Below are 16,979 nucleotides of genomic sequence, written 5' to 3'. Positions count from 1 at the left end.
TAAATGGAGACACTTGGAACTTCCTGTGACATGAACAACAACCTCCAGCTTTTTTAATTGTCCCTCTGCTGGTGAGCATTGAATCCTCTTGGTTAGTTCATTTAGTGGTGACTTTCAAAGGTATCACTCATTTTAAATCCCTCTGGTTTATGAGACTTTACTTTCCTAGGTCATGTACCATCTCGGCCCTTCAACGTGTCACACTCTGGGACTATGTAGTTCATGTCAGTGTCCAACACCAGAGCTCCATATATAGCAGGAAGGCATGCAAATGGGGCCCCTCTGCTCATGAAAAGCAGCCCAACCCTGAACCTACAGATCTGGAACAGGAGCCCAGCCCAGGATTCCCAGGTGTCCCTAGTCCATCCCCAGGACAGAACACAGACCTCTCACCATGGAGTTTGGGCTCAGCTGGATTTTCCTTGTTGCTATTTTAAGAGGTATTTTAGGGAGAATGAGAGACACTGAGCATGCGAGTGGACATGACTGAGAGAAACAGTGGAGGGTGACAGTTTCCTAACCACCATCCTTGTGTTTGCAGGTGTCCAGTGTGAGGTGCAGCTGGTGGAGTCTGGGGGAGGCTTGGTGAAGCCTGGGGGTTCCCTCAAACTCTCCTGCCTGGCCTCTGGATTCACCTTCAGTAGCTACGGAAAGAACTGGGTCCGCCAGGTCCCAGGGAAGGGGCTGGAGTGGGTCTCATACATTAGTAGTGGTAATGTTAGCATATACTATGCCAAATCTGTGAAAGGCCGATTCACCATCTCCAGAGACAGTGGCAAGGACATGCTTTACCTGCAAATGAACAACCTGAGAGCTGAGGACACGGCCATGTATTACTGTGCAAGTGACCCAGTGAGGGAAAGTCATTGTGAGCCCAGACAAAAACTTCCCAGAAGGAGACAAGAGGGCTAGGTGCCTGGTGCCCTCAGGACACCAGGGGGCGCTCAGGTCACACTGAGCACAGTTACCAGTTTGGGAGCAGCTGCAGATGCAGTTTAAGGGCTGGTTTCCTGGCAGGTGTGGGGTTGACTCTCCACACAGCAGTTTTCCTCTGGGAGCCCCCCTCCCTTCATGCTTCTGTGATGATGCCTTCAGTATCTGAGTTACATAGGCTTGTTGTCACAGGAAGGAAACATTCTCACATGCTCCAAAGTCAGATAGCCACATACATTTGTTTTCTCTTATTCTAATGAAACATCAATGAATCATCAATAGATATTGTGACCCTATAGATAGTGACACAAAGTATGCAGACATGTTATAGGGCAGAGTCAGCATGACTGCATGTAAGTCCATGACTACAGCCTATAGGAAGCTCAGCAGCCTGAGATTCAAGGGCATGGCTGTGTGTTACTCTGTGAGACACAGGTGAGGGGAAGTCAGCCCAGACACAGACCTACTTGCAGGAGCATCTGGTAATACCAGGGGGTGGTCAGGGTCCTGGAACAGAAGGATCATCCCAGGAGAAGGTGAGGTTGTAAGTTTGAAATGATTTCCACTTCCTGTAAGAGTTTCTCTCAAGGAAACTCTCAATTTCTGAATCCTAGCTCAGCTCTGAATTCTCTGAGTTAGAAAATGTTGTTGTAAAGGAAGAAAATATTCTCACTTGGAAAAAATGCAGAGTTCCTTTCAGGCACTCTTGTGCCCAATTCGAATGTAACATCAATCCTCCTGACAAACCTCAACTGATTCTAACCAGAGGCTCTGCTGGACTCTACAGTGCAGCCCAGGCCAACACAGCTCATTGTCTAAGTTCACTTCAGCAGGACACTTACATGCTGGACAGTGAGCACCAGAGGTGTGTGGACCCGATGCCAGAGAACAAAGCCCACTGGTGGTGACTGTCACTCACATGACATCATGTTCACAGAACCAAGTGTAGGTGAAGCCTCACTGAGCAGAAGGTACCAGGACAGCTTGGTGTGGATGTCCAGGCTGATGGCAGAGACATGCCCAGAGGGGGTACGGAGCATTCATCAAATATGTCTTCACATGTCAACAAAAGCAAAATAAAGTAGAATACAAATACCAATTACACTTAAGTACCACAAAATTAACAAAAATGAAATAAATCATCTTTTTATGTGGATAACCACCATGTCTACAGAAAAAGAAAATAATGATTTTAAGTTACCAAGTGATTGAAGATTAAGATAAAGATGATGGAGACTATGATGATGATGACGATGACGGCGACAATGACGATGATGATGATGGAGTTAGAATGGATCTTGGACCAATGTCTGGCAATATCTCTCCCTTATCAAGGTTTTTAAAACATTGGCTCAGCTTTCTGCTGTCAAGGTCGAGACCCTTCCCCAGGATCTATGAGGATCATCAGTTGAAGCAGTCCTATTAAACTATCCTTCCAATTGGTTGGAATTTTGTGTGATTCCTTTCATTAAAAACAAAACAAAACTAAACTAAACTAAACTAAACTAAATCCAGAAAAGAAATCCATGGAGTTTCTTCTGTGCTGCATTTGCTTCTGAAACAGCTGATGAGATTCTTTCCAATGAGGTTTAGGAGCAAGTTATCTATCACATTCACTGCAATACATGCAATGCATAAAACTCACTGATGGAAGACCACAGAGCCTGTTAGCAAGGCAAACTAAAAAGGTAGCTTTATTATGTGGGTGACAGGAGGAATATAAACATGACCCATGTTCACTATTTTCCCATTTGGATGCAGCAGGGAAGAGACAAGGTGTGAGTGAAAGTCAGTGACAGCCTGATCCCTTCCATTCCTATGTTTCAGGGGATGACTCCTGTGTCCTGAGTTGACAAGGATTGTCCACCAGAGATATTTTTAGGAACTTTCCACATGGAAGTTCAGGGTTTCTGGAATTTTAAATTATTTTATGCAAAAATGTTGATTTTAATTCTTTGCAGAGATTGTAGGTGGTGGGGACCATGACGTTTGGGGAGTCCTGGCCACACAGCACAGCACTGGTTTGTGATGAGGCTGTGTGTTAAGCATCTCCATGACTGCACATGCAGGTGTGGAAAATGCAAATTCAAGCAGCTACTACCAGCTCAATGCACCATACATTGTGTCAAGGAATTACTTTCATGCATTACAGAAATGCATGTGGTATTAATACAATATATTCATGCCACATGAATGGTGGAGCTGGAAGATATTGCTCAGAGGTCCCTTAATGATGCTCCCTGGTCCTGTTTCACCTTCAACACTGGCCCAGGGTTTGCTGTGTCTGGTAATAGAAGAGAAGGAAACAACCTCCACTGTCTTTGGAAATGTTCACACCATCGTTGATTGAAGATGATACCGGTGTGTCTACCCCATGTGTGCAGTTTGAAAGGTAAGTTTAAAAAGATTCATTTGGAATTATTTAATGCAACAGACAGCTGTCTTGAGACACCAAATATCTAAGTAAGGTAGACAGTTATAACTTTTCCATATTTTTACATTAAATCATAGGCTAGACATGGACATATTATGCTATTGGCTTTAGATTCCTCTGTAGATATATCCTTTGAGGGTTCAGATGAGATATAATCTAGGTTAAATATGATCATTTTGAAATAATGATTTATCACAACATCTCCTTAGCTTTCATGTCACATGTTTTTGTATTGACTTCCACCCACACGTTATCTACAGAATGGATGAGCGTTTCCAGATTTCCTCAATTATTTATGTGATTGAGTTTACAGGAGACATGAGAGCCCACTTTGTTTGCAAAGACTCCCGATCCATACACTGACTTCTGTTTATTTTCTGGTCTCGTCCTGATAGGCAAACCCTAACAACTGCAGTGCCTTCTGATGTGTGTGCTGATTTTACATCAGATGGAGGGATGGGTACTGACAGAAAGTTCTATCATCATAATGTGTTCTGGTTACAAGCCTGCAGGTTTAATATTGATGTGTCATTCATCAAAAAATAACCAGGTTCAGGTTCTCCATGAGAGTATGTAATAAATTGGAGGTTTGTATTAAATTTCCCCTAATGGACGTTAAACAACTGTGACCCCAACTGAGGCATTTAGTTGTGACACCTGTCTGTCTGAGATACACTACACAGGTGTGTGGAGCTTACCTTATACCTGGGACAAGGGTACATTTCAAGCCAGTACTTTCTAATCTGAGTGACTCCAAATGGTATGTGTGGCTCATTCAGGGAAACACACTGAAATGATTGAACTGATTAAACAATGAGGAAAATCACAAGACAATGAAATGATAATCCTGAATTTGTGTCAGCTCAGACGAGGTTAATTCATCCTCCATGTTAATTCATCCCCTTCATGGATGGAGTTCATTTTCCCATTCTTACATTGATACACTCAGTGCATCGGGGTCAAGTTCAGGGGACACCCATCATGTACAGTCCTGGAGGCAGCACTCCAAAGGGCCAAGTGAAGACAGGACGAGGGGCTGTGAGAGAATAGAGATGGTTCTTCCAAAATTAACTGCTGATGGACAAGAGGCCACTACATATGCCCTCTCCAGCTCCAGGATTAGAGCTTTGCCACATGTCCACACAGACACAGACCCTGATGCTGAACATAAAGCTGAAACTCAGATGATGATCAGTTTATATGAAGTTGCATCCACCGGCAACAGGGAGGCTATTTGACTGATTAATTCACCTTGTGTAATCAATGGATACATATAAACAATTATTTTCATGTTAATAAGTTTACTTAGGTCTGTTATTTTATATTAGTGATTAACATAAAATATTTTCCATAATCAAATTTCTGTAATTTAATATTCACTGCCCACCTCAACCTATATCCTGATGTAAGCAGGTATGGTCATAACTGAGTTTATTTTATGTCCCCAATTTTGAGCCTGTATTTGCCAGAGTCTATAGAATAAAATTAAATGAGGCACTGAGACTGCTGAACATTGAGCATCAGCATTCACTGAAGGAAAACGACCCGGGAAAACTGACAGCTTCTCTGTAGAGTCCTTGCTTTTGTCTCCAAATGACCCACACAGATACTCCACCTCCTCCCACACTAGATTCACATGCTCTAGGGGACACTCTGTTCTTCATTCATACTCTGCTTTGTAAAGGAACCATGGTCAGATGAAACTTCCCATAATCTGAACACAAAACTCCTGAGCTTTTAATTCTCCCTCTGGTTATGAGAGTTGATTTATTTTGGAATATTCATAATGGTGATATTTAAATGCATCTCTCATGTTAAATCCCTCTGTTTAATAAAATGCACTCATAGGTCATGGGGTTTCCTGTAGCACTTCAGCCAGTGGGGATGGACAGACTCAGATATGAGGATAAATTCTAAAGAGATGTGAATCCTTAAGCAGGTCACACTCTGGGATCATGTCATCCATGTCACTATTCAGGCCCAGATCTAACTATGTTGTAGAGAACATGCAAATAGGGCCCCTCTTCTCACAGAAAGCAGCCCAGCCTGACCCTGAGGCTCTGGGAGAGGACCCCGGCCTGGATTCTCAAGTGTCCCCATTCCCTGCTCAGGACAGAACACAGACCACTAACCATGGAGTTTGGGCTCAGCTGGGTTTTCCTTGTTGCTCTTTTAACAGGTAATTTATGGAGAACCAGAGACACTGAATATGTGAGTGGATATGACTGTGAGAAACAGTGGACTGGTGACTTTTCTGACCTGACACCTTCGGGTTTGCAGGCACCCAGTGAGAAGTGCCACTGCTGGATTCTAGAGGAGGTTCGGTGCAGCCTGAGAGGTGTCTGAGAATGACCTGCATGTTCTCTAGATTTACTTTGAGTAGCTACAATAGTCCCTGGTTCAGCCAGGTTCCAGGGAAGGGTCTACAGTGAGTCTCCATCATTAATATAAATGGTGGTACAACCCAATATGCCAACTCTGTGTAGTGCTAAATCATCATCTCCAGAGACAACGCAAAGAGTGAGCTCTACCTGCAAATAAACAGTTTTTCTCCTGAGAGTCCATTACAAGGCCCTGTATTTCTGAGCAAGACACACTGTGAGGGGAAGTCAGTGTGAGCCCAGGCACAAACCTTCCTCCAGGAGAAAAGAGGGCTGGACTGTAGGGGGTGCTGTGGGCACTTTGAATACAGGGTTACCCCAGCATCACCTGCTGTACATTAAGCTCTGGTTTCCTGGAGGTGTGGAGTTAACTCACCACACAACAGTTTCCTTCTGGGTGCCTCCCTTCCTTCATGATTCAGTGTGGACCTCTTAAATATCTGAGTTACAGAGGCATGTGATAATAGGAGGAAAACATTCTCACATGCACCAAGACAGAGATCCTCATATATTTGCTTACCCCTGCCCTAATAAATCATCAGTTGTCCTGATCCATATAAGGTGACTCCAACCAGAGACTATGCTGGACCCAGTGGTGCAGCCGAGCCCCACACAGGTCAGAGTCCAAGCTGGCCAGCAGCAAGGCATAGGCATGCTTAAAAGCAGACACTAGATGTGTTTGAAACCAGTCCAGAGGGCAAAGGCCCCCGATGGTGACCGTCATAGACTTGACCCCATGCTCATGACACAAATAGCAGTTTACATCACACAGAGAAAGAGGGTACCCACTGCACCATGGTGCAGATGTCCAGGCTTATGAGTTCACACACACAGAGGAACATTCAATATGTCACTTCATTGTGGAGCCCATTTGGAGTGGGACTGACTTCAGCAACTCAGAAATGGCAGGTTCATGCCTGGTAAGTACTTTTGTTCTGGTTCTTATTGTTCCTCCATGACAAGGTTGAGGACAGTCCTGCTCATGGGAGGATCTTGTGTGGGTTCAATCTCCCACTTGTGTCAAACTACTGAGAATTTCCGCTTCCTCTACCGATTTCCTCCATGGTGTGCACAGGAGGAGAGAGAGGGATGAATCATAACAGGTCAGCATCAAACATAAAATATTACACCTCGACGACTTATTCCATTGAACAACTAGGGAACGTGAGTGGGAACATAGAGTTACCTTTTGTTATTAGTAAAAAAACAATTTTAATCCCTAGAAAATTAGAATAATTGTTATATGCAAGCAATAATGGGGAAATGATAAATTATATGGTTATCGTCATTTAAGGTCTAGGGTGAAAGCTGTCCATCCTGCAAGGCCTTCTTTTTTTTTTTTTTTTTTTTTTTTCCTGAAGAGCTTGGGTCCCCTTTCAGCTTCCAAAAATGAGAAGCTTCCACAGGTTTATGGGGGTGCTTAGTTTTGGGATCTCTGCTGGGGTAGCCTTCAAACTGGGTGGAATCATTATTTGATCTATCCCTTCTTGCTTTGGGCCTGTGTTCGTGTTACTCAAATATCAACACAATAGAACCTGAGTCCCATGTGGCTGTGTTAGGAAGTGGGGCCTTGGGATGAGCTTAGACCTTAGGGTGAAGCTTTCATGAGTGGGATTAGGGTCTTTATAACAAAGGACTGAGAAAGTTCCTTTTCTTTATCCACCCTCTAAGACTACAGTGAACAGGTCTCCTAGGAGTGAATTCTTAGAAGTGGTTCTATTCTTGGAATTCCTGCTGTCACACCCATGATAAATAAATGCATGTAATTGGCCACTGGCCCCATCCATTTTGATTTGTTACAGCACCCAAAATGGATTAGGACTACAGTGTAACTTGAACACAAGGGTTGACTCCCTGAAATTTGGCTGCCATATGTGTTGTAAAAATCACAGCATTGTTTTCCTTCCAGAGAGGCTTTAGGGCAGTTTTTCTCTAGTGTTTTCTTTTACATGAAACATTTCCTGGTTGAAAGTCACGGGAGGCTGTTAAACAGAGGTAGTGGGAAGGCAGCATTAGAAGTGGGTGTAGTCCGTGAACACTTTCAGCACTGATGCCATCAGCATGGAGGGAGGTCCACATTTCACTGGAGGTAAAATGCATGTTTCTTCTAGTCACCAGGTCCCAGGGACGTGACTGCTGTGCACTTGAAGGTGTGGGCATGAAGGCCACTTGGGTGTAGCACTGACCAAGTGAGACTGTGGATTTATGTAAGTATAATGATTTTAACTAAGCATGCCATTTTCCAAACTTTCCAGAGATTGTATATAATAATGACAGCATATTATTTAGAGTATAGTAACACCTGCCTGAATAATTATTAGTGAGCTGTGTGCACCTCAGTCATTTGAAATGACAGTTGTTAAGCAATTGGCTGGAGGTAGGTGAAGAGGCTGAGCCCAGAGAGTGTCCAGGGCAGTTAAAAGGCTGTACATGTGTTGTTCCTTCTTCCCACTCTCTTTCTCCACAATGATGGACTCTCAGTGCACTGATGCACAAAGGGCAGGGATTCTGTTTTGGAAAAACAAGAGAGCAGGACTTACATTGTCCACAGCTCTCAGCCCAGAAGGCTGATGATGGGGGCGAACCTCACTCTGTGTGTCAACACATAAACAAGGTTATACAAAGGATTTGTTCTGAACTGAATAGCATGCCACACTGTGCATGTGGAGTATCGTTGTGAATTAGATTGTGTTAAACTGACCAATAGTAGAAATTAGCAACAACAATAACGCTACAGCACACAGACTCTCATAAACTCTCCACTGTCACAATGAGTGTGCTTTTCCCTCTAGTGAACTGGAGACCGTCACAAAGGCACTTGACTTATTTGACACCAAGGGGAGGAGTTCATGCAAATGGGCATCACCACTTACAGATAAACCGAGACTAGTTGCTGTCCCTTCACCTCAGGGAGAGCAGCTCCAGCTCCCAAGACTCTACAGTTTGCATTCACCGCTGCAGTAAACCCAGAGAAAACACCATGAAGTTGGAGCTGATCTGGGCACTTGCCCTGATGCTTTTACATGGTAATGTTACACAGAAACTGGGGAATTGTGTGTGTGTGTGTGTGTGTGTGTGTGTGTGTGTGTGTGTGTTCACTGCTAAAGAATTTATCTTGTCTGCAGGTGTCCAATGTGAGGTGCAGTTGGTGGAGTCTGGTGGAGGCCTGAGGCAGCCTGGAGGGTCTCTGAGACTCTCCTGCAAAGGTTCTGGATTCACGTTCAGTGACTACTATAACCACTGGATCCACCAGGCACCAGGAAAGGGACTGGAGTGGGTAGGGTTTATTAGAGACAAAGCTAACAGTCACACGACAGATTATGCTGTATCTGTGAAAGGCAGATTCACCATCTCAAGAGATGATTCCCAAAGCACTGCCTATCTTCAAATGAACAGCCTGAGAGCTGACTCTGCTCTGCATTACTGTGCTAGAGACACAGTGAGGGGAAGTCAGTGTGAGCCCAGACACAAACCTCCCTGCACTTGGGGCTGTAAACACCAGGGGACACTCAGGGACCACAGGTTCTGCAGGCACAGAGCACATAGAGGTTAATTTAAGGTTTTGCTTCATCTCTGTCAGGGAGCTTCCTCTCCACCTGACATTCAACATGCAGGTACCTAAGAAAGTATTCACCACAATGAGTCTAAAGTGGTTGGTTCAACTCTATCTACATGCATTGGCCATATGCATATTATCTCTGCCTTGGGACTCTTCCCCTAAGTAGCTCTATTGTGACTGTTGGTTTTGTGTTAGTTTGACTAGATCAAAAGGTGTCTAAGTATTTGGTTCATAGTTATTCATGGGTTTGTCCAGTGTATTTACAGGTGAACTTACCTTGAAACTGGTGGTCCAGATAAGCAGATTGTTTGCCCCAATGAGGATGGACACCCTTTACTCCAGTAAGGTCCTGACTGAAACAAACCCTTGAGGGAAATTAACCCCTTCCTGTCTATGTGCTAGATTCTAGAGCTGGTGCAGATCATTTCTTCTGCCCTGGGCACCCTGGTTGTCAGCCTATAGACCAGGCTGAGTGACAGCAACAGCTCTCCTGGGTTGGCTGACTGAAACCACAGCTCATGGGCTTTGGGACATTTTATAGTCTGTACTATGAGCATCAATTCCATAGAAATGTAAATTCAATCATTCATCAGTAAACAGACAGGAGAATCACATTAATTCATGTCTTGTTAAAATTTGCAAAGCTATTACCTGACATTCCCTGTTCTCTAACCAGTGAGGCCCATGGGGAACATCTGAGGCTCATGTAGACTAAGGAAGACCACTGAGGATGGATAGACAACTGCATGCTTCAGAGCTCACTGAGAGAGCTTCAGCATTCAGAGCTGACTACATAGTACAGGATAGGGGCCCTCAGTGATTGATTTTTTAAAGGTTTTATCAATCTTGATCTTGCATAATCACCAGCTCCAACTTGCCTTCATGAGCATTTATGGAAATCATACAGATCCCTTCTATCATTAAGATTACTGTGAACATTTGTTTGGAAAGAATGCTTGCTTGATTCAGGTTCCAATATGATGATATATTATGGCAAAAAGATGGGCATAGAGGGTAAATATTCAGTGACTTAAATAATGTAGTTGGGCACATAAGTGACACATGCTTGTTAATCCACCACTGATCCGTGGTCCTAAAAATGGGAACTTTCTCAGTGTTCTCCTCCATAGGAGCCACCTGTGGCATTCCCCAAACAGTCAAAACTTAAAGAGATGCTCTTGTCTGTCACCAGAACTAAGGAAGAACCCAGTGCCTGCTGGGCTGCTAGATTTGGAGGATGTGGAGCCCACATGAGCAACATCACCATTGCTTCTCCATGAACCTATAGAATATCTCCTTTGAAATGGAATCTGAGTAATCAGCAGTGGGGTCTGAATTATCACCCACAATGCCTTGCTCAGTGTTGGAAAGTTCATGAGGTTTGGACAAGAAACCCAGGTATAAGAGGAGATTGTAACTCCTGCAGGGACTGAGAGGTACAACTGTGGGTCACTGAGCAGTGAGTCTGTCTCCACGTGGGATATGGAGTCTGAGGCCCATGCGATGTATGGTCAGAAGGAAAAATAACTATATGGATAGAGCACCAAGTACAGACAAAAACTTGGGTGTCGGGCACAGAGATGATCTCACCTAGAAAGATACAACATGACCTAAATCCACTGGGGGCACTGCCCATGGTATAGGTACAGCAGAGAAGGAAGACCTGGCATGCATTACCAAGAAAATCATCATGAAGAGTGTTTTTCATTCATTTAGCAGTAAAATTACAGTGGGTTTTAGGCCACACGCAGGGCCACTCAGGTGGTACATTTCACCAGAAGAAACTGAGGACAGCAGAGGCCCCCCAAACCCCCTAAGAGCTTCAGGGCTCAGGGTTGTTGGCTGTGTCAGTACATCTGGCAGGTGCAGGAACAATCTTGGTGGCTTCACAGAGCCCCTGCTATGATGTTCCATGCAGAGTCACTGGGGGTTTGTGAGGTCAGTTCTCTGTGTTCAGAGAATTAAAACTCCCAGTGTCTCTGAGAGTTTCTAGAAGTCAGAGCACTACATTGAATTCTGGACTTGAGATGCTGAGAAGCCCGTGCTGTTTGAGCCCTGACAGGAAACTCCCCAGCATGATGCAGACCTGGCATTAGGGGGTGGGTGGGACCCAGAAGCTCAGAGCAGCTGTCCCAGGAGCAGTTGCTGGGAGAGCTGGGAGGGGATTGTCTATGAGGTCCTCTGTCTTTTTCTTTTCATGAAAACCTGTAAAAGAAGACTTGCATGTGTGGTGATTGTAAATATCCTTTTCTATCAGAGCATTCATAGAACTCCATGACACATAAAAATCACAGTCAATGGTATTTCTAGGGATGCTTTATATTTGAATTACAAGGAACAGTGAAGAGGGCTGGTTTTATTAACTCACTTGGTGGAGAATTTAGGAGACACACTAATTCAGGAAGAAGACATTCAGACATTAAAACCCAGAATTGGTCCATGATGTCTCCATGTCTCTCAAATGTGAGTGCACAATGACAAGCATGTCCTGCAGGAGTTTGTTGCTCCGGGGGAGGAGGTGTATCTGCACAGAACTCAGAGATCTGTCAGGGGACCCATACCCTACAACACTGTAGGACCTGGACCCTAAGACTCCCTTGGAACATTGTCCCTGTGTCCTCTACCTTCTCTCAGGTGGGGCCTAGTCTTCAGGTATGAAAAGCTCTACCACATACATATGCAAATGAGAAGAGGTAGACCAGCGCCAATGTGTGTCTGCCTGTTCCCTGAGAATCACTCACAGACACCGTCCCTTACAGAAGTTCTGGGGTACAGCCCCTCACCCTGGACTGGATCTGCAGAGCCCTCCTCCTGGTGGCACTTGCCAGAGGTAAGGGGCTTCCTAGTTCTTGAGTGGAGGAGGGGACCAGGAGCAGTGAACATCTATGTGCTCCCACTCCTGAAGGCTCTGCATAAATGTCCATTCCCAGGTTCAATCGGTACAGGTGGGTGCTGAATTGAGGACACCTGGTGCCTCAGTGAAGGTCTCTTGCAATGCTTCTGGATACACCTTCACAGATATGCTATGCACTGGGTGCGACAGGCCCAAGGAAAAGAGCAGGGCAGATGGGCCAAGTTTATCCTCAATATAGTGCAGCGATCTATGCACAGAGGTCCCTGGGCAGAGTCATCATGACTGCAGGTTCATCCACAAGCACAGCCTACGTGGAGCTGGGCAGCCTGAGAGTTGAGGACACAGCTGTGTATTACTGTGTGAGACTCTCACATGGTCAAGGGACATTAGAGTGAGCCCAAACAGGAACCCACCTGTGGGAGGACCTTCGACCACTAAGTGGTGCTCTGGGTACCCGAGTGCCATCCTAGCAGCAAGTGCACTTGAAGTTTTGGGCCAGTTTTCTGCTGGTTTCTGCTTCCTTCACAGTTTCCCTCAGGAATCTTCTCTGGGTTCCTGATTCTGTGCTCACCACTGAAGTCTCTGAGTCAGAAATATATGTTGCAAAGGCAACACTCTCACATGAACAATATGAAGAGTCTCTTTCAGACACCCCTGTGCTCAGTTCAAATGAAACATCAAACCTTCTGACCCACATCAGCTGAATCTCACCAGATTCAGGAGGTGGAATAAAATAGGGACCGTTGTCATCATTTTTCCTGTCTAAATGCAGTAGGACAGAGGCCACCTGTAAGTGAAAGTCACTGACTACATGGTACTTCAAGTTCCCATGTCACAGAGGACAACTGATGTGTCCTGGGGGGAGAACAACGAGCCACCAGTGGTAGTGGGAGGACTGTTGGACTCGAGTGTTCAGTGCTTATGAGGCTTTAAATAAGTTTTATGTAAAAATGCTGTTTCCAGTCTTTGCAGAGATTGTGAGTGATGGTGACAGTGGGTGTAGGGGCCCTGGCCACGTTGCACAGAGCTGTTTTGTGATGATTCTCTACTGTGAGCACCTCCTTCCCTGAATGTACAAGTGGGAAAATGCAAACTCAAGCAGCTTCTATCAGCTGAATGGGCAGTAGGATTTCTCAGGGAATGACCTCCAGGCACCACAGAAACACCTGCAAAAGAAATGCAACATATTCACTCCCCATAGACAGTGAAGCTGGGTGAAACCATCCAAATAGTTCAAAGGTCCCTTGAGGCTTGGTCTCTGGAGAGGTCTTACCTTCACAGCTGCTGAGGAGTTTCTGTCTCTGGTTACACAGGTGCAGGAAACAGCCTCCTATGTCTTTGGAAGTTGTCACTGCAGCACTGATTGCAGATAAAACCCATGTGTCTATCCCACATGTGCAGTTTAATGGGGGGTTTAACAGGATTTGTTTGAAATGATCGGGCTGTAATAAGCATCATTCTTGAGACATCAAATATCTGAGTAAGATAAACAGCTATAAAGTCTTCCTTTTTTTTTTTTTTTACTAAAATCACACACTGAACATTCACCTTTCATAGCAACTGCTTTGGATTTCTTTGCATATATCCTTTGAAGGCTCAGATGGGATAACACCCAGGTTAAGTCTGCTTATTTACACAATGAGTTATTATAACATTTTTTTTATCTTCCATACTATATTTTTATTGAGTTCCACCCTCACAGTATTCAAGTCTCATGGATAGATGTTTCCAGAGTTCCTCAGTTGTTCACATGATGGGGTTTCCCAGAGATGAGAGAACTCACTTTGTGGCAAACAATAGAAGTCGTACACTGCTATTCAGACCTCTGTTTGTTTCTTGTTCTTGTCCTGATTGACAAGACCTAGAATCTGCAGTGCCCTGTGAAGTCTGGTCCGCTTTTACATCAGTTGGAGGAATGGATACTGACTAAGGTTCTGTTATACTAACCTTAGTTACCAACCTCCAGGTTTAATGTTGATGGGTGATCCATCAACACACACTATCAGGTTCATGTTCTCCATTAGAGCCTTGAATAAATTGGAAGTCTGACTGAATTTCCCCTGATCGAGACTAAGCATTGTGAACCCAGTCTTGGAATTAATCACAACACCTACCTGTCTGTCTGAGATGCACAACACAGATGTGTGGGCCTCCCCTGGAACCTGCAACATGGATACATTTTCAAGGCACTGCTTTCTTATCTGAGTGAGAAAGATGTTATGTGTGGCTCTTTCAGCAACAGGGTGAGAGACTGAACTGATTAAACAATGAGAAAAAGAGCAACATAGAGAAACAGCAATTCTGCCTGTGTGCCAGTTCAGATGAGCTTCACTCACCATCCATGTTAGCGTGTCCCCACGGAGGGGCTTCCTCTTCCCATTCACACATTGATGCACTGAGTGCATCAGGTTCAAGTTCAGTCGACACCCATTGTGTATGGCCATGGAGGAAGCACTGTTAGGAGTCCTGTACAGATTGAATAGGGACTGTGAGAGAAAGGAGATTGTTCTTCTGAAATTAACCAGTGACAAATCAGGAGACCGATACCTACTCCCTCTCCAGCTCCCTGATTACATCAATGTCACATGTGCACATACACAGATTCTGGCTGTGAACTGAAGGCTGAACCACCAAGGATGAGCAGTTTCTGTAAAGTTAGATCCACCAGTTCCGGTAATGGGAGATAACTTGAATGATTTTTCATTCTCTAATCAATGAATAAGGAAAATAATATTCTTATCAATGACATTTTCCTCATATCTGTTATTTCTTATTAAGGATTTGCATCAAGATTTTGCATAATGAAATTTCTGTCATTTAAACATATTTACTCCACAGCCTCTACCTACACTTTCACCTAAGCAGATCTGATCATGACTGAAATTCTTCTGTGTTCTCAATATTGGTATCTGGCTTTACCTCAGAGTCTAGAAAAAAAACTGAGAAAGTTAAGCTGCTAGACATTCAGCATCAGGTTCCACTGAGGTAACACAATCGGGGGTCACTGTCTTTCTCTCTGTAGAGTTTGTGCTTCTGTCTCCCAGTGATCCACACAGATCACACAGATGGAGCCACCTTCTCCAATACTGGGTCCATGGGTTCTAGGGACACACTCTGTTTTTAGTTCATAGTCTGATCAGTTTGTAGGGGAAATGGTTTCAGAAGAAATTTCCTGTGTCCTTAACAGAATCTTTCTCTGGTCATGAGGTTGGATTCTCTTGGTGAGTTCAATACTGGTGACTCTCAAAGGCATCTCTCATTTTAGATACCTCTCCACTTATGACAATTACTCTCCTAAGTTGTGTGCCCATCTCCTGGAGCGGCCGGATCACCGGAGTGGCCACAGGACCAAATGTAGGAAGTATTTATTTTTATTTTTATTATTATTTTTTCTCTTCAGCAGAAGAAAATTTTCATTGCTTTTATAGAAAGCAAAAAAAGGAGAAAGACGAGAGAGACATAGGGAGAGGGAGAGATAGAGAGAGAGGGAAATTGGTTGCATCCTGTACACACCCAGACCAGAAATCATATGCACCCAAATCTGGAACCAAAATCACATCTTCTTGGTTACAGAACAATTCTCCAAAAATCTGAGTAAAAATGTGTGAGGCTGGGGGATAATTCTTAACAGACATATGCCCTTAGAAAGGCCACACTCTGCTATCATGCCCTTTTTGTCAGCATCCAACACCAGAGCTCCCTATATAGTAGGGGGTCATTCAAATATGACCTCTCTCCTCACGAAAAACAGCCCAGACCTGACCCTGCAGCTCTGGGGCATGAGCCCAACCTGGGAATCTCAGGAGTCCCCAGTCCCTGCTCAGGATAGAACACAGTCCACTCACCATAGAGTCTGCACTCAGCTGGGTTTTTCTTGTTGCTATTTTAAGAGGTAATTATGGAGAACAAGAGACAATGAGTATGAGAGTCGATATGCCTGAGGGAAACAGTGTATAGTGACAGTTTCCTGACCTGACATTTTTGTGTTTGCAGGTGTCCAGTGTGATGTGCAGCTGGTGGAGTCGGGGGGAGGCTTAATGCAGCCTATGGAATCTCTGAGACTCTCCTGTATGGCTTCTGGATTCAAGTTTTCTGACTATGTCATGCACTGGGTCTGCCAGGCTCCACGTTATGTGCTGGAATGGGTCTCAGTGATTAGTGGTGGTGGTGATACCACATACTATGTCAAATCCTTGAATGGCCCTTTCACCATCCTCAGAGACAATGATGAGAATATGCTGTATTTGCAAATGAGCAGCCTGAGAGGCAAGGGCATGGCCGTGTTACTTTGAGAGAAACACAGGGAGGGGAAATCAGTGTGAGGCCAGACACGAACCTCCCTGCAGGAAGGGCTGTGATCACCAGGATGTGCACAGTGGCCCTGAACACAAGGACCACCTCAGGAACTGGTGTGTTCTGAGGTTTGGCCTTGTTTTCTTTGTAGTTTCCTCTTCATGGAACAGTTTTCCTGAGGGAAACTTTCTGGATTCCTTAGTCTGTCCTTACCTCTGAACTCTCTGAGTTAGAAAAATCTATTGCAAAGAAAATGACACTCTCATGTTGACAAAAGACAGAGTCTCTTTCAGGCACTCCCATTCCTAATTCTAAAGAATCATCAAATGTCTGACCCATGTCAGCTGAAACTATCCACAGGCTTTCTTCGACCCAGCACCACAGTCCAGCCCCACACGAATATTTTTAGCAGGACTCCTTAAGTCGGGACAGTGGGCATCAGAGGTTTATGAACCCAACACTAGAGCATAAAGAACCTGGGTGGTGACAGTCATTGACTTGGCATCAGGCTCACAACACCAAGTG

At 44.5% G+C, this 16,979-nt stretch overlaps 2 gene segments (V, D, J or C); both read left to right on the top strand.

Moving 5' to 3' along the window:
* Window positions 1-317: 317 nt before the first annotated feature.
* On the top strand, window positions 318-912 carry LOC114489634. The segment is given in 2 exon segments: window positions 318-440; window positions 542-912. Coding segments are annotated over 2 exon segments (417 nt in total).
* A 4,541-nt stretch (window positions 913-5,453) lies between these two features.
* On the top strand, window positions 5,454-16,453 carry LOC118498328. The segment is given in 2 exon segments: window positions 5,454-5,546; window positions 16,155-16,453. Coding segments are annotated over 2 exon segments (345 nt in total).
* Window positions 16,454-16,979: the final 526 nt, after the last annotated feature.

The sequence above is a fragment of the Phyllostomus discolor genome, chromosome 15 (assembly GCF_004126475.2).
Source record: "Phyllostomus discolor isolate MPI-MPIP mPhyDis1 chromosome 15, mPhyDis1.pri.v3, whole genome shotgun sequence".
Lineage (NCBI taxonomy): Eukaryota > Metazoa > Chordata > Mammalia > Chiroptera > Phyllostomidae > Phyllostomus > Phyllostomus discolor.
Note: the sequence above shows the minus strand (reverse complement) of the source record. Positions and strands in the feature narration are given on the sequence as shown.